At 38.2% G+C, this 27900-nt stretch overlaps 1 protein-coding gene and 1 long non-coding RNA gene across 2 annotated transcripts in view; one reads left to right on the top strand and one right to left on the bottom strand.

Moving 5' to 3' along the window:
- Positions 1-8922: 8922 nt before the first annotated feature.
- KIF2B (kinesin family member 2B) lies at positions 8923-11196 on the bottom strand. The gene has a single exon (XM_004591009.3). The coding sequence runs from the start codon at positions 11075-11077 to the stop codon at positions 9056-9058; it is 2022 nt and encodes a 673-aa protein (XP_004591066.2). The 5' UTR covers positions 11078-11196; the 3' UTR covers positions 8923-9055.
- Positions 11197-11297: 101 nt separating this feature from the next.
- Positions 11298-27900, top strand: part of LOC105942145 (uncharacterized) — a 228345-nt gene continuing 211742 nt past the window's right edge. The window contains exon 1 of the long non-coding RNA XR_009246962.1: positions 11298-11364. This is a non-coding gene — a long non-coding RNA (uncharacterized LOC105942145). The remainder of the gene's footprint in view (positions 11365-27900) is intronic.

Here is a 27900-nt window from a genome sequence, read left to right as displayed (position 1 = left end):
GTTCCTGAATCTTTTTTTCTGTCTAATCACTGATTTGTCGTCTTTCTTCCAAACATGGCTTATTCCCTTTCCTTCAACTTCTCTTTCCCTTTACCTTTGGCAACCATTTTGCTTTCCAGTTTTCTCCTGTCTTTTCCTCTATATTTCTAACCTCTCCTTAATTTTTCAATCATCTTTTCTTATATAAAGAGAGCAGATTTGTTAGATACAATTTCAAGAACATGGTGGTACTTCCATCTCTCCCTTTTTTTCTCCCTCTCCCCAACCATCCCTCACTTGTATCTCCTTCCCTCCTTCCTTCCGTACTTTTCTTTAAATTTTTTGCACTGGGGCACATAAAAAGAAAGCTTTACTTTGCTTTTATTTGAGAAACAGAGTTATAGAAAGAAGAAGAAAGAGAGAGAGCAAACACCCTTCTATCCTCTGATTTGCTCCCCAAATAACCACAATGACCTGAAACAAGTTGATTGGAAGCCAGGGACCAGGAACCTCGTCCCAAACTCCTACATGGATACAGGGGTCCAAGGACTTGAGCTAGCCTCTGTTGCTTTCCCAAGCCATAAACAGGGAGCTGGATGGGAAATGGAGCAGCTGGGACATGAACCGACACCCATATGGGATGCCAGTGCTGAAGAGAGGAGCTAAGCTGGCTCAACCATAGCACCAGCCTCACAATGGCACACTTTCAATTTATTTTATAATCGCAAGCTTAACCCAAGACTAAATATGGAATTCAGAGAGTAGAAAGCGGAATCACTGCTGTCCTACAGCAGTGTAGGCAGGGTCAGTAAAAAATAATCAAAGCTCTAGATGTCAACTTCACTCTTAAATATCTTTTGTGCTCTCTATATTAGTTATCACAAATCAGAGAAAACATAATATTTGGATTTTTGGTAATGGCTTATTTTCCTAGGCTTAATGTTCTCCAACTTCATTCATTTTATTGTGAAAGACAGAATTCTGTTTTTGTTGGTGGCTGGAGAGTACTCCATGGTCTCCCCTTGTTAACCCCTTCATGGACTTTTTTTTTCCCAAATCCCATCTCTTCAGCATTTTTTCTTTTGTTCTAAGGTTTCTGCCCTCTTGACCTTTTTCTCTGAATACTCTTCAGATCATCTTTTGGTGAAGAGTGTTTGAGTCTACGTACAAGTCCTCATTCAACAAATACTCATTTTCTTCTATGTACCGAACACTCCTTCCTGTATGTGCTGAGGACACTAATGTCAGTAAGAATAGCATGATTCCATCTGTTGGTACATCAGCACTTAGGTGGGAAGGACTTGTGTGTGAATATATTGAATTATTGACTGATGTATTTACACATTTTCCTATGCTGTCCTCCCCATCAAACATAACATCTTGTGCTATTAATTCCTCCCCTAGAAGCTGTAAAATCATGTGATTATACCTTATAATACAAGACTGTGAATCTAGAAGCTAATGGGGGAAAATGGATGTGCTTTCTGTATTTTGATTGTTAGCATAGACGTTTGGAACTGACAATGGTGGCTACAGTCTTAGAGAAAAGGCTTTTAAAAATCCTAAACAATAAGTTATTGGTTCACTAAAGTAGTCTTCTGTAAGAATAATGCCAAAGGATTTATATTATTTGGATTTTCTTGCCTGACTACCAAAATAAGATTTCAAAGGTTACTGAATGTAAGAAAGTAAAAGACAGTTATTTGAAGGATATGTGTCACTTTCTGTCCTTTTCCCTTTGGGCCATGTACTAAGGTGATTGTAAAACCTTGCTTTGGTTTGCAAGTGTCCATGAAGTGAAGTCGCCTCTGCTTGGATCCTCTCCAGATGCAGAGAGCTGCATGCATGTGAGCAAAGGCTGAGGCCAAAACTACAGAGGACTAAACTATACGTGGCATGGCAGATGCTGACGGACAAGCAGGAGCCCGCAGTTAGGGCAAGGCTATCATGAACGAATTTACTGTATGAGTTTCTTGTTGGGGGTTGAGCTGGAAATCTGAGGCCAAGTGAGTGCCAGGGTAGACATAAAATCCTTTAAGACCAGCTTTATATTAGAGTAAGGAAATAGTGACAGTTGAATATCCACTTGTATCAAATGCCAACCTAACATTTTCCCTCTCTATGGCTGAAAGAATAATTCACCAAAATAGATACTTTTGTAACAAACTTATTCTTTCTCACCTGCTCGAGTTGGGTGGAATTGAAGAACATATATTGAACCCACAGTTGTTGGTTAGAACATTTATAAAATTGCAAGGATCTGTGCCAAACATTAGTATTATAAGCTAAGAACATGGTGGTTCTTTTCTTCAGGCAGCCTAAATTTTATTGAGCAAGTGACCCTGGAACCAGTCTCTGACTGGTTTTCTTGTTCTCACGTAAGGAACTCAGCTTGCTCCCTTCAATGTCCTTCCTCTCCTTTTCATTGAACAGATTTGTGCTTCACCGTTCTGGAGGTAAGGCTAGACTGTTTTGTGAAATCTCCCCCAACCTCTGCGACTGGGTTAACTGTTTTTTATTTTTCCATTATACTTTTTACATCAGAATAGCACTTTAAAAATTATTTATTTACATTTCAAAGTCAGATATACAGAGAGGAGGAGAGACAGAGAAAAAGATCTTCCGTCCGATGGTTCACTCCCCAAGTGACTGCAACGGCCGGTGCTGTGCTGATCCGAAGCCAGGAGCCAGGAACTTCCTCCAGGTCTCCCATGTAGGTGCAGGGTCCCAAGGCTTTGGGTGGTCCTCGACAGCTTTCCCAGGCTACAATCAGGGAGCTGGATGGGAAGTGAGGCTGCTGGGATTAGAACCGGCACCCATATGTGATCCCGGCACATTCAAGCTGAGAACTTTAGCCTCTAGGCCACCAGAATAGCAGTGATTGCAAGGCTTGGTCACCTCAGTTAGATTCTAAGGAACAATTATACAAGTGTTTCTGTGCTCTGTCTTTGCTACCTGGTGCATAGGAGATTATCAATCCTATCTTTTTCTCCAAAATGACTGACAGGTTACTCCCCAGAGTTACTTGCTATGCTAATCAGTTAGTATTTTTGGAATTGCTTTGACTGTCACCTACCCAGTGATAATATTCTTCGCTACCACCATTCAAATCCTCATGTTCTAGTTGTTGCTTGTAGACAGCTGCATTCATAGAATTCCTCAAACACAGAAATACAGCACACTGTCTCCGCTTGTCCTACTTTCATGTTCAATTATTGATTTGACTCCATATCTGGTCGAAGCTATTAAAATTTTTCGTCTTTTTTTTTTTTAGATCACATTAGTTTAAAATAGAAAAGGAAGTGCTTTGTAAAGGGAAAGAAATCACATTTTGGAGAAATGATGTGTTAAGGGCTGATATCAGCAAACACAAGAATAAAAAGAATTGCACAGATGCTTCATAAATGACAGGTTTGTTTTGAAGATAATATCCTACGATTTTGACTTTTTTTTCCTTAAGTGGTACAATGTTAGAAGCTGTATTTCTATTAGAATACTTTCAATCTCCAATCAGGTTTCAAACAAAAAATAAATCTTTCATTAATTTAACCAGCAAATAGTTATCAACGTCTCGCATACCATTACTGCTAAACGAATACTTTTCCTGAATCAGAAGTAATAAAACATACTTACCTATCACAGATTGTGGGTAGAAAAATTTGCAATTATGAAACTTGAAGTTTGGCTTTTTAAACGCAGTTTTACTAATTGCAAGTTCATGTAGCAACTTGAAATAAGTTTGTCCAATATAGGAATGGAGAAAATCTACTTTAATTAGTTGATAAGCATAGCATATAATTAGCATGTCAAGTTTTTGTGTGTGAAGACATGCTTTCAAAGTAGTGGAAGTATTTATTTTGCTAACTTTAGAAGCTCTGGCACTTTCTCTGCAACCTTGTTAAAGTACTAATTTACTTTGCCATCCTCTTTTTAACTTCAGGACATGTGTGCAAACTGTCAACTGTTATTTTTTTTTAGTGGACTCTAATTTGTTTTCTGAGTGTTTTAATTTATTGAGTATTTTATTTTCTGCTGTCCATATACATTTTGTGCTTTGTGTTTTTCACACCATTTGAAGGACCAATTATGGTCTCAAGAAAAATCTTAGCATCGTTGTAAATATTACACATGTACACAGGCAAAATTATAACTTAACAGAAGTAGAGATTTTAAGACTAGTTAGGAAGCAAGAAATACTGTAGTAAAGAGATAATTCAACCTATGTTCTATAGGCATAGATGCTAGAATGTTTTTGAAAACATATATGTATATACATCAGTTATGTAGATACCACATATAAACACACAGAACTAGGATTGTGCAGCTCTTTTGGAAAAAAAATTCTATAGGTGAATTTTCTTCAGCATTTTCCACCATTTTAAAATTTCTAACCTGTGAAAAACAAGTGAAAATATTTTTTAAATGACCATGAATAGCCAATACTTCTTAAAAAGTCAAATTGTATCTAGTCACGTGCTACTTCGTGATGAATATCAATAAACAATGGACTGAAAAATACAATGAGACATCCAAAAGATCATGGAAAATGGCATTGATACATATTTTATATTTCTGCATGTAAGCCTCATCTATTTTGTCCAACTCTAAAGAACCTGATGGACCCACAGAATCCTGGGAGTAGATCCTCATCAATACAGTCATTTTTCACATAATCAATTAAAGAAAAATGGAAGCCCTTTAAAGGAAATATTTCTTTTTATCTACGAACAACAAAAAAAAAATGTTGCAAGGAGATACATCAAGAGTAGCAGCTGGGTTTCTAATGATTTCCTGCTGGAAACTTTTACAAAGCTGTCACTTGTTGCGAAGCATGCGAATAGTTTTCCCAAGACATTTCTACCAAACCTTTGGCTAACCTGCTGAGAATGCTCTTAGAAAATAGACTGTGCCTCATCTCCTGTCCTGACTGGTTTGTTTTTGTGTGGGCTGGATCAGTTCGGCCTCTTGGTAACCATTGTTTCAGTTGTATTTTGTCTTCAGAAATATACAAGGACATGTTTTAAGCCATTGCAATTATTTGGGATCCTTTAGTTCCTCAAACTACTTACTGAAAATAGTCATTGAGAATCAATTGTTTTTTACAATGCATATGTGCAATAGTTTTGACACCCATCTGGTGAAAAGTTTGTTTGTTTTAGTTTTTCGATTATAGTTATTCAGATGAAACTATTAGAGAAGTACAAGGTATTAGTGATTGTTTTGATATGAAATACTGCTTTTCTTCGAGTAAGTTATGAGCAAAGGGGCTGGCAGGATGGTTCAACTGGCTGATAATCCTCCACCGGCAAGCACTGCCATTCCATGTGGGCACTTATTTTTGTCCCAGTTGTTTCATTTCCAATCCAGTTCCTGCTTGTGGCCTGAGAAACCAGTGGAAGATGGCCCAAAGCCTTGGGACCCTGTGCCTGTGTGGAAAAGACCTATGTTGGCTCCTGGCCTCAGATTGGCTCATCTCCAGCTGTTGCAGCCATTTGGGGATTGAATCAGGGGATGGAAGTTTGTCTGTCCTCTCTATAAATCTGCCTTTCCAATAAAAATAAATAGTTCTTTTAAAAAAGATATAAGCAAGACATTTTTCCCGACAAAGTGAAGAGCCTGTTGCTGCAGGCTTCATTTTCAGCATCAACTCATCCCTTTTTAAAATGGATTGCAAACTGTTTATTTACTTAGGGGCTGATTCCCATAATTTTTTCATAAATTAATTATTTTACCATTCTACCAGAGCTTTATGGTAAATTTAAAGGTTTTTTTTCTTATTGCCATTTTAGCAGGATTCCTCTTGTATCACCCCTTATACATCAAGAGTAAAAGTATAAGCCAAATGCATGTTATAAAATTATAAATTAAAAAAGGAGAAATCATAGATGATTTCTATAGAAAGAAGCAAGAAAGTTATGCAACTTTTATCTATTATATGATCCAAGTTATGTAAAAATAATGGATGCAAACTATATAATGATTTTACTCAGCATAGTACTTTTTTTTTTTTTTGATGCTTGCAATAATGACCAAATGAAGCAGGAATAAGGATTTGAGGACATTAGCTAAAATTCTGTAGCTTATACATGTGCTGGTTTCCTTGTAAATATTCAGGGAATTGTAAGGCTGCGATTTGTGCACTTCATTTTATACTCCAGTGAAATTTTAAATTAAAAATGTCTGGGGCACAGCTTGGTGGCCTAGTGGCTAAAGTTCTTACCTTGAACATGCCAGGATCCCATGTGGGAGCCTGTTCTAATCCCAGCAGTCTTGCTTCCCATCCAGCTCCTTGTTAGTGGCCTCAGAAAGCAGTTGAGGATGACCCAAGGCCTTGGGACCCTGCACCTGCATGGGAGACCCAGAAGAAGTTCCTGGCCCCTGGCTTCGGATCTGTGCAGGTCTGGCCATTGCAGCCGCTTGGGGAGTGAATCATTAGATGGAAGATCTTCCTCTCTCTCTCTCCTTCTCTCTGTATAAATGACTTTGCAATACAAAGAAATAAATCTTTTTTTTTTAAATCTAAAAATGCTCACAATGTAGAGATTGCAAGTAGAACCCAAAAAACACAGGTAGCAAAGATGATGGAAATTGCAGTAGAACAGTCAATTGCAATCACAAGATCAACTAAGGATGAATTAATTGCCATAAAACAGAAGACGGACATGTAGCTGTTTGTTCTAGAAGTTCAAATGGTACTTGGGAGGCGCACACCCCAGCTTACTGCCTGGATTCATGGTGTTCTGCTGTAATTGCTGCTGCTGATGGACATGTACCCGAACAGGAAGCTGAAGTAGCCACTTTTCTTGCTGCCCACATGTGACCAGCGTTCGGTTCCCAGCTTCCTGTTGACCCGGCTCAGACCTTGTTGGAAATTGGGATGCCAAGTGGGGAATAGGAGTGTTTCTGTCCCTCTCTTTCTCCCTCTCCCCTTCTCTCTCTTCTCCTACTACCCATTCACCTTCGAAAAACATATTAGACAAGAATGTTTTAAAAATGGGAGAGGAGGACAAAATAAAACCTTTGACATAGTTACAAATTATCCTTTCTCATAAACATCGCAGAGGTGACAATTACTGGGTTAAAATTACAAATTTCTATATAATGGGTACCAAAACTCAGGCTGTATTTTTAGCTCATACATTTTGTTTTCTCTAATGATTACAAAATATCAGTAGATATTTTTCTCTGCTGATTTACTGATTACAATTGCAATCAGTTAAGAAAAAAAGTCACATATGATTGATATCATCTTCTGCAAGAGGACTACGGATTTCTGAAGTTGTCTCAATAAAGATGTAGAATGTTGGCTGCATAGATCAGGCCACAGAGTGGGAGAAAGAAACTGAAGTATTGATTATTAAGTACTGATCAGGTATTCATGATGATCCCTGCAAAAGTCCAGTGAAGTCTTTCTTACAGGTAAATTTGAAACAATAGATCAAAACTTTTTAAATGATGATAGAATTTGGAAACTGCTTGTTTTCTGGGTTCCCACATTTACACATTCTATCATGTACTTTCTTTGGGAATCATTCCACTTGAATTCTTTGAGAATGAGTTTTGGATTGGTGATGTCTTCTGGGTCAGGCATTGTGGCACAGTGCGTTAAGCAATCCTTTGAAATGCTCACATTCCTTACAGGAGTGCTGATTCCAATTTTGGCGTCTCTGCCTTCTTTCTAGCTTCCTCTAAAACCCGCCTAGGGAGGAAGCAGGTGATGGTCAAATGCTTTTAGGCCCCTGTCACGGGCAGTGCTGATATTTCGGGTTTGGAATGGCCTTGCCTCAGCTGATATAAGCATTTTGGGAGCGAATCAGTGGATGATGAAAGATTTCATTTCTGTTTTTCTCTGCCTTTGCCTTTCCAATCAATAAATTTTTGTATGAAAGACCCATCTTTCTTTGTTGCAGCACTTAATAAGTATATTTGCTGTTAGGATAGTTGGCTACATTTGCTAGATTATATATTATAGTTATATTTGAATATCAAACTAATCTTTTTTGGGGGAAAGAACACACTTTGATCCCATAAACAGAATAATTTACTGTATACATCAATGATCTAAGATATTACACTTTCTCATTTGTTAAAAATACTTTATGGGATATTTTCCATTTTAGGGATAAAGTTTCTGCTGTTAATTTTGACTTATTCCTTGACCCGATTTGAAGTAGGAAGATTTGTGTGTGTGTGTGTGTGTGTGTGTGTGTGTGTGTGTGTGTGTGTGTGTGAGAATTGGTATAAAATGTGGTGTGAGGGGAAAACAAGTTTAAAGATTCCATACTCAACAAAACTCCTAGTTATGCAAAGCACACAGATACTTTATTAACTTACTCCCAAGTAACTAACAAGGGAGTTTGCAAGTTTAACTCAAGTATTGCGAAATAAGAGCCCTTTTAGTTCTAGGTGTTCACACATGGTCTCAGAGAAAATCCTTGTTTTTTTCTTCTCCCGGTGTAGGGGATCTTAGAAACCCTTTGAATCTCCGTAACAACACATCAGAGGAAGATTCATGTATGGGTATCAATATTGACTCTATCACATACTCCTTACAAAACACTGTGAATTAAAGGAACTGGTGTTTGCTTTCTCAGATGTAAAATTAGAGCATCTGGTTTCAGCATAACGTCTACAAACAGGTTTCCTAACATTAGTGCTATTGCTACTTCCTATACTTTGTGGTGTGAGGTTATCTCATTATTTAGTGGGTGCTTGGCAGCATCTCTATCTCTGTTCATTCATTATGCGTCAACATCCCCCCTCCACTTCCAGCTCTGACAACTGAAAAAGGCTTCCAGACATATTGCAACTGTCCCTAGGTAAGGGGAGTGGGGGAGGGGGCGTGAAAGGAAGGAAACAATCTCCTAGGTAAGAACCACTTTCCTAGAATGAAAACAAATCATAACAACACAAAGCAAGAATGAAGAGTCCGTTTCTAACGAGCACATTTCAAGATGTTTTAAGCATTCTAGGAGGATCTTTATATTTAGGTATTTTGGAATAGTTCCCTGTACAAAAGAAGTAGGCACTGCAGTAGGGTATCCATTGCTTCAGTCGCAGCATCTTCCTTTAACCTTCACTGGACTCTGTTCTTCTTTTGGAAGTCAGCACGTAGAAACTTCAGTTTCTTTTGAATCTCAGTCAGCACACCAATTTTCTGTTCCAAAATGGACAATGATTGGGCAATGCAGAAGTCAACGTCGTAATTGACGCCCTTAGCTGCCTCCTGGATGTTCTGCCACCACTCGCGAGATTCCTTCTGCGAAGGGGTTGCTCCTTTCACTAAGGTGGTGGGCAATGTTTCAGCGTCTTTACTCTGTTTATCCTCGTCGTTCTGCATGCAAGGCGTTTTCATAAATTCGTGCCTCTGGAGGGACATATCTGAATTCCTGGACTGTTTTTCCAACAACTGTGGAGCCTCGTGTCCCACGGGACAGAGGCTACGAGGACAACACCTCATATCCAAGGTGAGCGCTTTCACCCTATGTGCGTATCTCAGGGTGTTGAGGGTGTTCTCACAGGAGGTCATCCCTGGGGAGATGGTGGCGATCATGCAGGTAGAGGAGTTCTGCCCTATGAAGGAGTCCCTGAGCACCTGTGTGAGTTTGCTGGCTCTGAATGGGGTGTGAGGCTTGTTCTTCCCCAAAGCCCTGATGCACTCTTTGAGAGCTAGAAGGCTCTTATTAATCTCTGCCCCTTCCAGCTGTCTCTTCCGATTGGCCCTGGCTGTGTCTGCTCCCCTTTCATTCCCAGCCAAGTCAACCAGGGAAAACTTTCCATGCAGTTTCCCTCTTGACTTCAGGATGATCTGGAACACTGCGTGGCTCCTGGAGGACTGGGCATTGACTGAGGTCTGCCCTGAAGTCCGACAGCTGTTCCCCAGCTCCACCAGGCTCAATACTTCCTCCACGCAGCACACCTCCCGCTCCTGCAGCCCCACCACTTGGATTTGCTGATGGCCGTCTTCCAGGACCTGCAGCTTCTTCTTCCAGTTCAGCAGGTCATACACCTTGCCCCCGTAAATCTCAAAGAACGTCCCGTAGACTTTAAGGTCGAACTTCTCATAAGTCGGGTTTTTGAGCAAGAGAAAGACATCCTGTGCGACCAAGGCATAAATACCTTTGGAACAGTTCTGTGCCTTTCCAGAGAAAGCTCCTCCCATGGTGTGTGTTTTCCCACTACCTGTCTGCCCATAGGCAAAGCAGGTGGCCATGCCCTTGCGAAAGATGGACTCCACCAGCGGCTGCGCTGTGAACTGGTACACTAGTTCATTGGAGGCAGTGTCATCAAAGGCATGGTCAAAGCAGAATATCTGGTTCTCCAGGTAGCGCGTGAGGTCCACCTTTTGCTTGGACTCATGCACCATGACCACTTTGTCCGAGGGGATGGTGATGATATCCAAGTCTTTCATGGTGGTCTCCCGCTGGTTGAGGGGCCGCTTCCTCACGCAGACGCAGATTCGGTGGTCTTCTGGGGGCTCACAGCTGCACAGCACGTTTTTATCCAGGTGCCTGCGGTACTCCTCGATCATACACATGATCTCATGGTTCCGGTTTCCCCTGTTGATGTCCAGGGCACGCCTAGATCGGATTTCCAGATGGAGCTGCTGACGCTGCTCCCGCTGCTTCTGCAGTTTCTCAATTTCCCGTAAGCAGGGAGACTTTTTCTGCTTCATCAAGCAAGGGTGGCTAGGCACCCCTACAGCTGGGCTGTCCCCTGAGGGTGTTTCACTTTTCTTCGAGATCCTTGCGATCCACCGAGTGGCTGTGCGCTGGTCTCCAATGGCCGAAGAAGGCACCAGGGAAGAGAGGCTCAAGGGCGTGGGTGGTTTGGGGTGTTCTGCAGAGGCTAGAGTTGGGTTCAGAAGGAAGATGGTCTCCAGCTCAACTTTCTTGCCTTTCTTGACTCCTTTCTCCACCCACTCTACCGTGACCCATGAGTTGTCCTTGTTGATCTCAGTGACCACAGCCAGATGGATCCGCTTGTCGCTGCGCTGGATTGCGACTCGGAGGCCCACCTGGATCTCCTGAAGGTGTGACTTCAAGAGTTTCAAGGACGAGGGGTGCTGGGCAACAGGGAGGCAGAACTGGCTGGCCATGATGAGCGGTGGAGATTTCAGGGCTCGCCGCCAGGGGCCCTTAGGGTTGGAGGAGCAGGACCCGAGCCCCTCAGCCAGCTTGAGCGCAGGGAGCTTTGAGCGTGTTAGTGGTTTCCACCTGCCTTTGTGAGCTGAGCATGCTGGCACTCAGGCTACTGGCGTCACAAAAGGATGGGGCCAAGGCATGGTGGAGTCTAGGGCCACTATGTGAGAGGCAAGAAAACCTGTTGGCTGTGCTGGAGGAGGACGCAGTCAGTTGGAATAGAAACTGTTCTCTGGCAATGAAGGTGAGAAGTCGTGAGCAGCACTGGGTTGACATTTACAGAAGTCATCGGCATTGGGGCCTAAGGTTTGGAAATATTGCTTCTCCGCAGTCTTGATTGAATTGGACAGTCGCTAAGAAGTTCCCTGAAATTTCCACTTCAGCAGGAAAAGACTAGATAGAGTTGTTTACCAATCCTATGCCTCCCTATTAGAAATTCAACAGGACCCCCACAAAGTCTCCTTAAACCTGCTGTCTTTCTTTGTTCTCCCACTCTCTCGCAAACGTGTTTACCAGACACAGCTTAAAATTATTCCATCTTAATGGGATTTCTCATTACAAAATCTGAAGGAGTTGAAAAGTGGCAGGTCATCCTGTAATTTGCTAATGCAGAACTGCCTTGGTACAGCATGCGAGTTTGCAATCGCGAGGTGTTCATCTCTTTCCAAGAAGCTGTGCCAGGTATCAAGTGTGTGTTGTTGGTCTGCAGGTACCTTCAATTCTGAAATTGGTTCAGTAATTACTATCCCAAACTTCTTCAGTAATTACACTACAGCCTCATTATCCATCATTTGGAGAAGGAAGAGAGATATTTTGCTGAAAGAATTCATCTTGTATCCCCTCCCCACTCTAAAATGTGTGTGCGTGTGCACGTGTGTGCACTTGGAAAGTGGGGTGTCCCATAGAAGTATTTAAGGATGAGTTAGGGTGGGAAAGGATGAGACCATGAGAAGCAAAACTACATCTTGACAAAATTTCCACATTTTTCTATTTGATGATTTACTTGCAAGAACCAACCAAAGGAAAAACCAGTATCAACTTCAGATGGGCCAAGACAAGGATAAAATTGCCAACTTATATACAACTCTTTTTTTCCATGTCAAATATCATTTTGTCGTTTGGATTGTGAATATAATTATTTCATTTACAGCTTCAAAATAACTAGAACTAGTAAGGTGTCTTTTAAAATTTCCCTAGTGCCATGAAACGCTATGAACATTTTTTTTAAATAAATGAGCGTTTGATAGAAAAGCACCACTATACTTAGGAAGCCTTAATTTTGAAAAGTTAGAGGTGAAGAGATACTAGAGAAGCTTCAGAGGGATGCATGGTTCATCCCAGTTAGGATGTGGAGTACCTGTGGAGGGAGAGGGCTTTAGGCAATTGTATTTATGTGATTACCATTAAAAAATTGCCCAAATTAAGGTCAGTGCTGTGTTGTAGCAGGTATAGCCAGTATCATACATGGGCACATGTTCCTGTCTGAACTGCTCGACTTCCAATCCAGTTCACTCCCAGTGTGCCTGGGAAAGCAGCAAAGAATAACCTAAATCCTTGGGCCCCTGCATCCATGTGAGAGACACAGAAGAAATTCCAAACTCCTGGCTTCTGACTGGCCCAGCTCCAATCTTTGCAACCATTTGGGGAATGAACCATTGGACAGGATATTTATTTCTCTCTCTTACAATCTCTCTGTAACTCTACTTTTCTGATAAATTAATCAATCTTTTAAAATTTTTACTCAAATTATTAATATTTAAATTTATGCTTAAAATGTTTTTTAAAATCTATTTATTTTTATTGGAAAGTCAGATATACAGAGAGGAGGAGAGACAGAGAGGAAGATCTTCTTTCTAATGGTTCATTCCTCAAGCGGCCGCAATGGCTAGAGCTGAGCCAATCCGAAGCCAGGAGTCAGGAGCTTCTTCCGGGTCTCCCACGGGGGTGCAGGGTTCCAAAGCTTTGGACCATCCTCAACTGCTTTCCCATGCCACAGGCAGGGAGCTGGATGGGAAGCAGGGCCACTGTGATTAGAACAGGCACCCAATGTGGGATCTGGTGTGTTCAAGGTGTGGACTTTAGCAACTAGGCTATTGCGCCGGGCCCTACCCCCTTAGGTTTAAGTGCAATTATGACTTTCCCATCCATTTGTCATCAGGTTAGATTATGGATTTGGTTTTTTTGTTTGATTGTTTGCCTTTTAATATTTCATTCTGGAAGCTTTCCACTTGAAAAATCAGACACTTTGGGGTAGTAATAAAAAGAGATACCCCTTACTGCATTGCCTCTATTAGCATCTCTTATTACTGTCTGTCACAATTAATGAGCCATACCCAAATTCTGCTATTACTTGTTTATGCAAACATTTTTTTTATCCCTCTCATGCACCCTGGCCTCCACTAATCAGCAATCTGTGCTCTGTTGTGTTTCTTTCCCCCTAACTTTAGTTTGCACATATAAGGAAGAACATGCAGTGTTTGTATTTGTCTTCCTGTGTCTGGATTATCTCACATAATACAATTCCTCCAGCTTATCCATTTAGCTTCAAGTGACAGAATCTCATTCTTTTTTCAATAGCTTAATAGCATTTTATTGTGTGTATATATGTATACCATATATATATGAATAAATACATTTTTAGAGATTGTTTTTATTGCAAAGTCAGATATACAGAGAGGAGGAGAGATAGAGAAGAAGGTCTTCCTTCTGATGGTAAACTCTCTAAGTGGCCGCAACAGCTGGAGCTGAGCCAATCTGAAGCTAGGAGCCAGGAGCTTCTGTCTGTGTCCCCCGCGGTGCAGCGTCCAAGGCTTTGGGCCGTCCTCGACTGCTTTCCCAGGCCACAAGCAGGGAGCTGGATGGGAAGGAGGGCTACCTGGATTAGAACCTGAGACCATATGGGATCCTGGTGTGTGCAAGGCAAGGACTTTAATCACTACGCTCTCGTGCTGGGCCCAATAAATGCATTTTTAAAGTGTCTATTTAATGGTATTCCTTGGTTGACTCCATATTTTAGCTGTTGTAAACAGTATTGCTATAAGCGTGGTGGAGTAGGTATCTTGTAGATATTTGAGCACGTACCTTTTAGGCATATACCCAGTAGCATGACTGTTCTGTCATTAGACAATTCAATTTTAATTACTAGGTTTCTTTCTTGTTAAATGCATTCTCCATCTTCATATAATGGCTACACTAATTTACATTCCCACTCGCAATATGAAACAGTTCCCCTTTCTCCACATCCTTGCTGGCAGTTCCTGACTTCTACCATGTTGAAAAAAAAAATGAGATGAAGATGACACTGCTGTGTTTTTTTGCAACAATTTTGTATTTCTTGTTTTTGAAGATTTTTCCATTCAGATCCTTTGTCCCTTTCTTAGCTGCATTGAGTCGCTGTCACAGTCACTGGATATTAACCTTGGTTGGATAAAGAGCTTTCAAATCTTTTATTCCATCTAGCTCAGGCTTCTTCACTCTCTTGATTGTTTCCTGTGCTGTGCAGAAGATTCTAAGGATGCTATCGTACAACTTACATAGTTTTGCGTTTTCTGCTTGTGTTTCTTCTATGTTTTATTCTAGAAGTTTCATAGTTTTCAATCTTATATTCAAGTCTCTAATTGATTTTGAGTTTGTTGTTGTGTATGGTGGCAAGCAGAGAATTTATTTTTCTACATGAATACACTGGTTTTGCCAGCACTACTTATTGAAATGATTATCACCAAAGTATGTTCTTGCCACCTTTGTCAAAAAGCAGTTGTCTATATGTATAATATGTATATAGATTAATTTCTGTATCTTCTATTGTGTTCCAATGACCAATGTGCCAGTTTTTATGCTAGTACCATGCTGTTTTAATTACAATAGTTTGGATAATACACTTTGATATCAAATATTGTGATGCCTTCAGCTTGACTTTTTGCTTAGGATGATTTTGGCTATTCTGTGTCTTTTGTGATCCCATGTAGATTCTCAGATTGTTTCTCATTCTATAAAGAATGCCATTGGTAGTTCAACCAGAATTGCATTGAGTCTCTAGATTTATTTAGGTAATAGGACTATTTTAATGATTTTTTTCTTGATTCGTGAGTGAGAAATATTTTCCATTTTTTTTTTGTAATTTTGATGTTTTTTTCTTCCATGTTTTCTCATTCTCATTTTTTCACTCATTAGGATCTTTTTTTCACTTCTTTTGTTAAATGTATTCTGAAATACTATTTTTGTAGTTGTGAATGGCGCATTTCTTTTCTGACTTTTCTCTCAGCCAGATAATTGTTAACACTGCTTTTCTAAATGTTTTTTGTGCTTTTCTAATTGTTTACCTCTGAAAAAATTCAATATCTCACGAAATTATGCAATCCCTAGCTTTTCTAGGTAAACATGTCTTTTGCATTAAGAGAATGATTTTTGTGGGTAGACAATAGATATCCAGACCCATAATGTTGGGGAAAAGATTGGAAACTAAAATCTCCTTTGACTCATATTTTTGTCATCTTAGTATCCCTGCATGGATTTTTATACAGTATTTCAGGGATTTTTTTCAGATGCCTTTAATTCAGTTTTTGACCCCTACAGTTTATTTTCACATATTACTAACAAGATGGCTAAATGAAAGGATTGTTACTGACTACAATTCTGATGCCTCAAACAGAGTGTCAACTATGCCAAAACTGATTTATTTTCTACCTAAAATGACACTACTACATGCATTTTTAATTGCTTTCATGGGTTCAGCATCTGTACCTTGTCAGAAATGTCATGTAGATCTCTCTCAGTCAGTCCCTAACATAGAAAGTCCTTTACTGGCTCCCAGTATTCTTCTGTCACCATTATGACATTTCATCACCCAATCAAATATAATCCAATCAGAAAACTGGACCTTGGTTCTTTGTCTTCATGACTATTTCAACAAGTGCTTCCCTATTAATTATCTGTGCTTAAGTTATTTCCTCTCAGGCTGATAGAACTCAAAATCCACCATGAAGGCATATGTGGCATATGCTTATTATTTTTTATTATTAACATCGCCATTATCTGTTTTTTAGTCTATGGTTGAGCAATAAATACAAAAGTGTATTTAAACACATGATTGCTTTTCATATTTCCATTTATAGTTCAGATATTTTAATTTTTAAGGTACATAAAAATCACTAGCAGAGAGGTCAGAGCTGTGGTTAAACTACCACGTGCAGTACCAGCATCCCGCCTGGAACCAGTTCAAGTCTTGGCTGTTTCATTCCTGGTACAGCTTGCTAATGCATCAGGGGAAGCAGAAAAAGATGGTCTAAATGCTTGGGCCCGTGCACCCACCTGGGAGACCCAGATGCAGCTGTGGACTTCAGCTTGGTCCAGCCCTGTTTCCATGGCCATTTGTGGAGAGAAACAGTACTTGGAAAGTATTCTCTCCCTCTCTCTCCTTCAAATAAATAAGTAAATCTTTTTTTTTTTTAAGTCACTTGCTGAGCTTGTTAAAATATAGATTACTAGAACCCAGCCTACGGTTTCTGACTTGGATGGTGCTGGTGGTGTAGGATGAAACAGTGCTTGTAGATTTACTATTTTTGCTTCGGACCCGAATAGTCTCTTTTCTCGCCATTTTCTTGGCCTGTTTAATGCCTACCTCAAGTGTCATTACTCCTGTCCTAGTTTCTTTGAACTTATTGATCATGACCAGGCAAAATAGCATCAAGTGGAGGCATGCCTTAGGAGGAGGTGGTATCTGTTACTGGTTTAATTTGGTTGCTCAGAGTGACTCAAAACCTAACTGTGGTCTCATATTTGAAGGCAACCAGACTTGTTCTACAGAGATATTTGGGTGTTCCTCCAATTTTAAAAATCAGAAATTTTGTTTGCTGCCATGCTTCTTAATATCTACTAATAAGTATTCACAATTCAGAAAATATCTGCCTCTTTTGATTAATGAAATTTATTTATTTAATGGGCATGTCCACCTAAGAAAACACCATAAATCTTCACTATTGAGATAAATACAGCATTTGTTGAACGGCACATGCCTAGATACAAGTTAAGGTATCATCTTTGCCCATAATGTGGATAGCTATTTGGAAGACAAAAAATTCCTTCAGAGATCAAAGGCACCAACACACTTTCCTAATGAATGTAGCAAAGCAATAAGCAAATGCAAGTGTATGCATGATGCTTATCATGTGCTGGTTCCTATGTCAAAGGAATCCTGTACTGCAGGAGTTTACCAATTACCTATTTTGTTCTGTATAACTACTGAAAAAGTTCATGTCTTGGCAAATAACTGAGTGATAGTCCTTCCTTATTACAGATCTCTTTTTCCCAAATCCTAAGTAGTATGAGACACATAGCCATGAAGAAGAGAGTAGAAATAAGCATGGGAAATATGCTTAGTAATTTTCCCTTATTAAGTGCAGATTGTATCTGCAGTAGGAGCTTGGGAGTGTTGCTTCCTAGCAGAAAATGTGATTGGTAGTCTCATTTTAGAGACACATCCATCTGGAGAAATCCATCAAAAACTCACCTTTCTAGCACTGTGTCAATGGACACATAGTAGGTTGGCTTGTTTAATCCCTTTGGGAGTCTGCACGCCTCTGGTGCATGGCTGCACCCTGAGGTCCATCTAGTTCTTTTAGGCATCAGTAGATTTTCCCAAATCCTTTTAAAGAAATGGAATGTATCATCTCAAGTTAAAAACTTTTTTGAACAGTGGAGAGGTATCTTTTCAAGTGAATACCTTTAGAAAACAAGAGAAAATCAATTTAGAATGAAAATAACATTCTATCCAATAAGGCTGTTGTTATTGCATTAGGGCTGACAATATAGATGGAAATTTCGGAGGCTGAATTCAATCCAAACTAACAAGACCCTCATTCAGCAAAGGTTAATCATTGTCTAGTTAATAGCTACCTTCCTAAAACTTACAGTGTCATTTTCAGAAATAGTTATTAAGAGAATAATATGTCTATGTATACACAGAGAGATCCGTTCATAATCAGAGATGATATCCTAGCTCTCTGAGTGTCAGGATCCTTATTAGACACTAAACATCTGTTTGTTAAGGTGGTAAAGCACATAGGTACATTACAGGTTCAGAAGGTGGTCTAGGTTTGTGTTCCCGATCCTGGATAGATGTCTAAAATATATATATATATATATATATATATATATATATATATATATATATATATATATATATATAAAGTATGGGTTGCCAGAGTGTTTCTACACCTGCTGAATCAATCTCTAGGGGTAGATGTCTGGGAAATTATACCACGATATAAGCATCTGGGCTGGTTCTTAGGTTGCTAGGAAGCTGGAAGGTATTGGACTGGATGCCCTCCAGGTCTCTTTCAGCTCAGAGATTTTTATGATTCTGTAGCTCAGCAAATAAAAAGATGATCCTTTGATACACCTGGGGCTACTGAAATACCTATTTTTAGTGTTTTGAATGTTTGGAGATACTCCTGCTTCAACAAGTGAGATACAAAGCAATTTTCCTTGGAAAGTTGTTTGCACATTTTTTAAGAAGGTCTGTTTTAAATATAATCTTTTGTGTTATTGTCTAACAACACAAAATATGATTGCATGATATCTAGGCATTATGCCATGAAAAAACCTTTTTAATCACGGGAGTATATAATTTGTATGCTATGTAGGAGATATATCTCCTACCGTGCTTTCAAATAGCATGTCCCATATAACATGTATTTTATAAATGTTTATGTGATTGAACTGTTGGGTAGTATCAGATAAGTATATGCTCTTTCAAAGTACCTATATTTTTGGTTGATCTTGCTTATTTTCTTAATGTGTAAGATGAAAGTTACACCAACACTGAAAATTCTCAGCTTTATTATGTCTCAGTATGATCTCAGTTGGTAATATTATGCAAACTATTTATGATTGTCAGCATCTGATCTCTGCCTGTCAGAGTAACACAGACTTACTATTTTACTTCTATTTTTATGTTCTTACCTGGAAACATTTGAAGGAGGAAGGCTAAAATTCTAAAAAATAAGGCATGATGACGCAGTAACTAGTTTATTCTCAGAAGAAAAATTTGTTGATAACTAGATTAAACTAATGGAGATAAACAGTTGACTATTTTGTATTTTAGCTATGCTCACTTAGTATTGTACAAGCTCAGTGGTGGTGTCAGTGTGATAACTGGCATGATATTTAAAAGTACTTTCTGCTTACATAGTGTCATGTTTCATTTTGTTTAAAAGCTACCTTAAGAGTTTGGATCATGATATAAGTATGTAAAATTACATCTTCTTGTTTTATATACAATTTGATTGTATACTAAATAATTAGAATATTCTCCATTTTAAAACTTGTATAATCAGAATATGATATCCATTGTGTCAGATATTACAATCCTTGTACTTCAAGTATTATTATTTCTGCATTTTTAAATTTTTATTTATTTATTCTTCAATGTGAAATGTGAGAGATGAGATATATTCCTTTATTTCTAGCTTTTCTAAGTATTTTATTTGAAAGGCAGTTAGACATACACACACACACATACACACACATACACAGATTCTCCAGCTGCTGATTCACTCTCCAAATGGCTGCAATGGCCAGAGCTGGTAGGTGTGAAGCCAGAAGCCAGGAGTTCCTTCTGGGTCTCCCACAGGGGTACAGAGGCCCAACCATCTGGAGCATTTTTTATGGCCTTCCCGGGCATGTTACCATGGAGCTACATTGGGAGTGGACCAGCCAGGGACTTGAACCAGTGCCCTTGTGGGACACTGGAGCCTCAGGAGTGACCACAGCACAAACCCCTATTTCTGCCTCTTAAATTTTAGGCTCACTGTGTCTAGAGATTATTAATTTATGTTGGCTTACTGTAATGAGTTTAGTTGGCCTAAAAGTACATTAATGAAACTCTGTGGCACTCGAATATAAATGTGTGTGTGTGTGTGTGTGTGTGTGTGTGCAGCCACATCAGTTTACTCTCAGTTTTTCTGATTTTTTTTTTTTTGGACTGGGTCCTTACCATCCGGTGTATAGCTATATGTCTTGTCATTTTGTGGGTTGAATCCTGACCTTACTGTTTCCCAGTTTTGTGGACTCTTAACAAGCTACTCGGTCTTGCTGTGTTATGCTTTTCATGACTGAAACACACAAGCAGAATATAGCTCTTTGGAGTACATGAGAGATATGTTTCAAAATGTGTGAAACTACTTAGAATAGTGCCTGATACATAAGAAGCACTTGGTATATATTGCTTTTTATTGTCATATTTATTTGTTTTTATTTTATTTCTCTGCTTCTCCTGTTACGTAAACAGAAGAAAGATGCAAACATTTGGTACAGTGATTAAGACAATGTCAGCCTCTGTTTTTGCTCAGCTTTCTACTAGTGGGTATCCTGGAAGATAGTAGGTGATGGCTCAAGTATCTGCTTCTGTCATCCGTGTGAGAACCCTGCATTGTGCTCCAGGATGTGGTGGGCCTCTGGGGAGTGAACCAGCGGATGAAAGACCTCTCTGTAGCATTCTGCATGTCTTTTACATCCAACAGCTGAATAAAAGCAGCAATGTTACACACAGAGAAAAAAGGCTGAGGTTTATAACATTAACCAGTGATTTGCCTTTCATCTTTAGAAAGCAGTGTCACTTTTCTGAAATCTCTTCTTTTGCTGCGCACACACACACACACACACACACAAGATTTTACCAAGTCTCACAATTGTTGTCACTTAGGTATGAGTCTTTAATTAATAAAGAAGTTAAGCATCATAGGAAATGTGAAAGATTCTTGAAAAACAGATTTTGGTTTACCTGATGAGTATTAAAATTTTTGGTTGATTTATTAGGAAATTATGGTACAGGATTGACAAGACACATGGATTTAATGCATTATTAATAGATACTTACATATGGTTAAAGTTTCAAAGAAGCTTTGAGGATGACTTTGTGGTGTGGTAATACATAACCCTCCGACAAATGGGTAGTTTTTATTTCACTATGCATTTGGGTCTGTGATCTGTTTCTTATTCCTCCAGTATGAGAGTGTTGGATTTCTCTGTAAGATTGATGTTTCTTGAGTCTACATGTGCGGAAGTGGGTTTCATCCCTGTTTGTTGTAGTGCACAGTGTCAGTCTACCCTTGCAGTTTTCTTCTGTACACTGTGAGTAACACCTTGTGGTCTAAACTGCTAGACAAATGCTAGACACACATCATTAAACGTCTCAAGTAAATTACGTTTTCCATTTTGTTGAGCATTTTTCTCCTTGGAAAGAGAATACTCAGAAGTTGAAAATACATGGAACGGTGTGATACTGTCTTAAATATTTCTGTGTTGTAAAATGGGCACTTCAACTGACTTTGTTTTTTATTGCGTCAGTCAGTGGGATTATAAAAAAAGAGAAATTATAAAAAGAACTGTCTCAAATAGGAGAAAAAATTTCATTTTGTTCTGAGTTATAATTACCAGTCTCATTAATTTAATAGGTTAAATTATCAATCCAATAAAATTTATCCATTATACTAATTTACTCACACCTGAAAGTAGTATATTATCTATTTGATGCTTTCATGAGTTATAATTCATTTTTATTAATTCTATATGTAAAAATTAAATATTACAAGGCAAAAACCTGCATTTAACATTATCCCTATTAATTACTAATCATGCAGATTCTATTAATTCAGACTACAATTTACTGTTCACTTAATCTGTAAGGGATAACACTAGCATAGTTTCTTATATGTGTGATTATCTTTCTGCTGTTAATAGACCTCATACACGTAGCTATTATTTTTAATTTCTTCTCAATCCATTGAAATAAACAGTGTAGATATTAATGATCACATCTTACTAATAAAAAAACCTAAAACTAATAGGGAACATTTTTGACTAACATTCTAACCTATCAGTTATGTACATGCACAGAGAGAAAAACCTTTCATCCATGCGCTTCAAGAATCATAGCAGTGAAATAGGAACTTTGGACAAGTTACTGTCACTTTTATTGTATGATTATTTTATATATATAAAAATATGGATGGTTACTGATGTTTGCCATGTTGTGGCAAGGGCAATGCATAATCAGAGATATTGCAGTTTTATCCCAGGACTTGTCAAACACAATGCACATATCTTAAAAAGATAAAAGAAATGGGAGATGTTCCAGAGTAATAAAAAATGATCTTGACACAGGAGATGTGAGCTGTTGAGACATCTATAAACTTCAACTATAACATGTTTTGATAGGGTCTCATTTTCTGGATTCATCGTAAAAAAAAAAAAAAAAACAAAAACGGTCTGAAATCCCACACCGTTCTTACTAGTTCTCTTAGTAAAGTCAATGGAATTTTGACCTTAAGAAGACCTCCTAATTAATATTATTTATCATTTTATCATGCTTTGGAATATGCATCAGACAAATAGTGTGTCTATCAGATTTTGTCTTAGGTTTAAGATGGAGAATAAATGAAGTTTTGGAACTTCTCTGATTAGTGGAACTGAGGAGTGATTGTTCATCGGTATGCTTTGATGGAGTGTTTGTTACGTACCAATCACAATATCTGTCATACCTTGAAAGCTATAATCTTGCAAGTCACATGCATTTATTCTAAAAGATGTTTGCTTCATAGATGTGTTTTTAAATTATAATATCTCTTGTAAGTACAATGCATATAAACAAATAGACCTTGATTAACCCTGTCACTTCAGTGGTTGGTTTAAAGAATCTTTATGATCTGGGGTTGTGGAGAGGAGTGGGAAAGAATCACAATCTTGATTTAAATGTTTGTTTGATTATGTATTGACTCATGGAAGTAGAACCAATATTTACATTTGAGAAAGAGAGATGGGTTTGGAGGAGAGACCATATATTGAAAGGCTTTCTATATCTGTCAGAAAATTTCCTCAGGAACTCTTGCATATGTGTGTGTGTGTGTGTGTGTGTGTGTGTGTGAGAGAGAGAGAGAGAGAGAGAGAGAGAGAGAGATAGAGAGAGAGAGAGAGAGAGAGAGACTGTGGAATGCTCTATTTGAAAGGTGATAATTTATTCTTTACCTTTATGTAGAACTCCATATCTTCCTATCTCTGTTGCTAGGTTACTCCTTTTCTAGGTTTCATGTATTTATTAATTGACACAAATGGCATTTCATGTAAGAAATTTTACTTACCTCTTAAGATTGTTCAAAATAGGGCCCAGTGTGATGACACAGTGGATAAATCCTCGACTTGCACATGCCAGGATCCCATACAGGCACCGGTTTGTGTCCAGGCTGCTCCACTTCCCATCCAACTCACTGTTTGTGGTCTGGGAAGGCTGAAGAGGACAGCCCAAAGCCTTGGGTCTCCCTGTACCCACATGGGAGACCCGGAGGAGGCTCCTGACCCCTGGCTTCAGATGGGCTCAGCCCTGACTGTTCTGACTGCTTGAGGAGTGAAGCAGCAGACGGAGAATCTTTCTCTCTGTCTTTTCCTTCTCTGTAAATCTGCCTTTCCAATAATAATAAATCTTTAAAATAAACCATTCAAAATAATTTTTTTCTGTATTTTGCTTTTTATCCATTGTGGTGCTCTTCTGAATATGCCTCTTGTATGTTCCCTAACTTATACAATGAACCATTTGAACATAGTGAACACATCTGTATCTTAGTTCATCATACAGGGGACACTCAGCAATATTCATGAATGAATAATAAATAAATACATATTTGGATAGATGGTAGCAACACTGTTTATGGATAATCTATGTACCAATCTATGTAATAAACGCTCAGGCATCTTTCTTTCTGTGTCTATTTCTCCCTCTCTCTGTTTCTGTCTCTTCTCTAAACACACAAGTAATGTTAAAACAATATACATATTTTATATAAAATTGTATGTAATTCTGTATTATATGTGTATATGTATACACATATACTAGTTATACTAGATATTACATGCATCTTTAATTCTGTTTAAATGTTTACATATCTATAATTTTGTGAGACATTGCTGTCTTTATTTAGTTGATGGGATGTATGAGGATCAGAAATAGTAACTCTGGGGCTGGCATTGCGGTATAGCACTTTAAGCCTCCTCCCGCAATGTCATCAACCTCTATGGGTACCAATTCGAATCCCGATTGCTCCACTTCAGATCCAGTTCCCTGCTAATGTGTCTGGAAAAGCAGTAGAGCATGGTACGTGTGCTTGGGTCCCTGCACCACATTGGAGACCCAAAAGAAATTCCTGATTCCTGACTTTGCACTGAACCAGCTCTGTCCATGGCACCTGTTTAAATGTATAAGCTCTCTCTCTCTGCCTCTCTCTCTCTCTCTGCCTCTCTTTCTCTCTCTCTCTCCTAGTTTTCTGCCTCTCCCCCCTTCTCTCTAACTTTACCTGACTGTATTGTCACCAGTTTGTGGCCTAAATGCTGTCACGGTAAACTATTCTGCAATGAAAAAGTATGAGAGAAAGCAGAATATTGCATACCCTGAGATGATAATCTTACAACAGGACAATATTTCGCTGGGGTCACACAACTCTCCAAAACTGTCAGCAGCTAGCATTTCAGCATATTATAAATGAGAGAGAATTTATAAATGTGGGCTGAAACTGCGTTTTAGGTTCAAAAGTCCTGAGAAAAGATGAGACAGGACAATAGCTCTCCTTGACCTTTGTTTTCATGTATCCTTGGTGGGTCCCTATAGTTTTCAGCCTTTCTGTGTTGGTAGCTAATGTGTTTCATGCATGCATCCTCAGAGTATGTTTTGAAGATTCTGAGCAAAGCATAGCTGAAGAACGCATTCACTGGTCTCCGAAATGTGTTCTCTGTCTGTGCAACTGTTTCAGCTCTCGCAGCTTGTATCCAGCTCTCATTTTCAAGCTTGAAGTGTGACTCTGGATAGAGTTAAGGGTACAGAACATTCTCTGACGATGTCCGGATTTTGATTTTTCTCCCTCCTGAATTTGTAAACAAAACCTTCTCTCTTGGCTTAGAAATTCTTATAGTAAGTATCTGGCTAAAAGAAAATGATTCAAAGTGTTGGGGAAATGCTGGCCAGATTTGAGAGTGCTTTGGATTCGAAGTGGCAACCATGTGCCAAAACCAGAAAGAACAGGCACATTCCTTATGCTTCTGCTCATTTGCATGTGAATTACAGTTTGTGTGGCTGCAAGTCAAAGTTGTTTGGGAAAAGTAATGCCACTTTTGTTTAGCACTTTGTATAGTTGCTCACTTTGCCATGAGAAGATTTTATGTACATATGCATGTATGTATATATATAGCATATGGTAGTACATATGTTATAGATAATTTATAAATGTGATACACAATATGTAAAGATATATGACAGACTAAACTAATTTGTATATGCATTTTTATATGTATGTATATAATATACATAAAGAATTTCATGTTTTGTAGCTCAAGAGCCTATTTAAGAAGAGTCTACATAATTATCTCTACAGCTAGGTTAAATGGCAGCATTTCAGTTTTGACATAGCTTCTGTGCATTAATAAGATGAAATGATGAGTAGTTTGATGAAACAGTATTGAGAATCTAAAAACAATTCTACTAAGCAAAAATCATCCTATTAAACTTTTATGTTACAACCCAACAGTGCTTTTCTGTTTATGAAATACATTTACATGTATTAGCTCTATTTGAAGATTTGAATTCAACCACAGGTCAAGAGTCAGACAAAGCTCAGACAGATGTTTCCAAGCCAAACTCCATGTCAGAGCTGTTGAACCTAAAGCAGAGCTGTGCGAGGCCTGTCTATACCTCTGTTTAGTAATCATTGGGATACCTCAGTTAATCTTCACTACAGTTATGTACGGCAGCCTGTGTTATTTCTGGTTCTAAAGTGAAACCCAGGAAAATTAAATTTTATGACCAAGGTTACAGACAGCTAATCATTGTTACAGGCCTTGAACATCTTTTTATTCCAAATCTAATTCCCTAAGGTAGCATTTTACAGTTATTCTACAACTAGAGGTCACTCTCTTAGGAATTCATGCCTATCTTAGCTACAGTCAAATTATTTACTAACAGTGCAGAAAATAATCAGTCCTTAGGAGATCTAAGAATTTCTCAAAATAAACTGAGCAATTTTATTCCTAACGACTATATATTAAGCAATAAAAGAAATTACTTTCTTGTATTTCCCTCCTTTTTGTTGGTATACTTTCTCAGAAAAATCGTCTCATACATAATGTAGGGTAATAAACTACAGCTTGCAATGAATCAAGGCCTTGCCCATGTGGAAATAAGACTGGAAATCCATTACTAGTGTTGTACCCTTCAAATGCAATTCAAGTTTGACAAATATTAGACACTTTAGCCAGGTACCTGTGATCATTATTTCCTCTGAATGCTTTTTTGTTAGCTCATCATCATGTTATTATTTTAAAATACTAGGAAGAATTAATGATTTCCTTCTGGTAAATCGCTTTGGGTTGAAATGTCACACAGAAGTTAACCATTGCCTATATCTTGTGGGAAAGATGAAACTCTCTCTCTCCACAAATTGTTGTCTTTTAAATGCCAGTGCTTTTGAAATTTTATTTGCTTTGCGGCTTCCAAAAAATATGTTGCCATTTTATAAGAATCTCAAATAAAATTGATGTTTTCTCTGCAAAATAAGCAAATTCTCATTCACTTATGAAAACATGAATAGAATCCATCAGCAGTTCTGTTTCCTTTGGCTTATGCAACAAAATGGTTAGCAGTTGCCAAAGAATTAGAGATTTTGTTTACCCAGGAAATCTCACCTAAGCAAAGTTCCCTGTTTGCATGAACTGCTTCTTCATCATTATTATACACAAGCATACACTGGGAAAGTTAAACTTCTGGATTTAAATCGCATGGGGAAAGATATTCATGTTCCCCCACTGTCTAATCAAAATGAGCCACATTTTTTGACCTTTGAATAACACATAAATTAGAGGAATTAAACAAAAAACCACTTCCTCAAAAGCAACCCCTTCTTAACTACATTAAATCCTGTTTATAATAAAATGAATAAAAATAAAATATCAAGTATTTCTTCTCGAGTTTGCTTATGGACAACTGAAATAGCTCAAGGAATGGGAATTTCTATACTCTTCCTTTTAACTTATGATTCTAAAAATATATTAAATACTTCTTATTTTAATCTCAAGTATTTGTAGATATTTATGTAAGATAATGTTATTTGAAAACCACAACCATATGATTATTATGTTAACAAATTAACAGTATTTACCATCATTAATTAAGCAGTTGTTTAAATTTTGCTGTGTAGTTTAATGCTTTCTATTTGAGTTGTTCTAATTATTATGTAAAGTAATTACACATTACATTTCTCTAACATATCTATTAATATATTTTAATCTGTAGGTTGTCTTCTGTCTTTTATTTATCAACAACGTATTTTAAAGTAAAAAAAAAAGAGAGAGAGAGAAAATGACACAAAAATCCACTGCTCTAAATGCCTGTATGTTGTCTACATTCTACTCTGAGATAATCTCTATAAATTTAAGTCACTTTTGAAAAATTTGTTTCACTTTCCTTCATTTGCAAATTTTAATAGTGAGTAAATTTTCTAGCAGTCCACACCTGACTAGTCAAATTTTATTTTAAGTATTATTCACTCATGGGTTTTCATCCTTGTTAAAAGGAGTGGATATTATTTGCACTTCCCACAATTGCTGATATTATTCACTTAGATACTCATATTGACTACTTTTAACATATTATTCCTAGTTAAAACCGATATTAATAAATCTGAAACAGTAGGCCTGGGACCGTTCATTTTATTTTTCTAAAAGAGCTCCATCTTCTTTCTCTAAAACT

This window comes from Ochotona princeps, chromosome 17 (assembly GCF_030435755.1).
Source record: "Ochotona princeps isolate mOchPri1 chromosome 17, mOchPri1.hap1, whole genome shotgun sequence".
NCBI classification, from domain to species: Eukaryota; Metazoa; Chordata; class Mammalia; order Lagomorpha; family Ochotonidae; genus Ochotona; species Ochotona princeps.
This window is presented reverse-complemented; position numbering and strand designations above follow the sequence as displayed.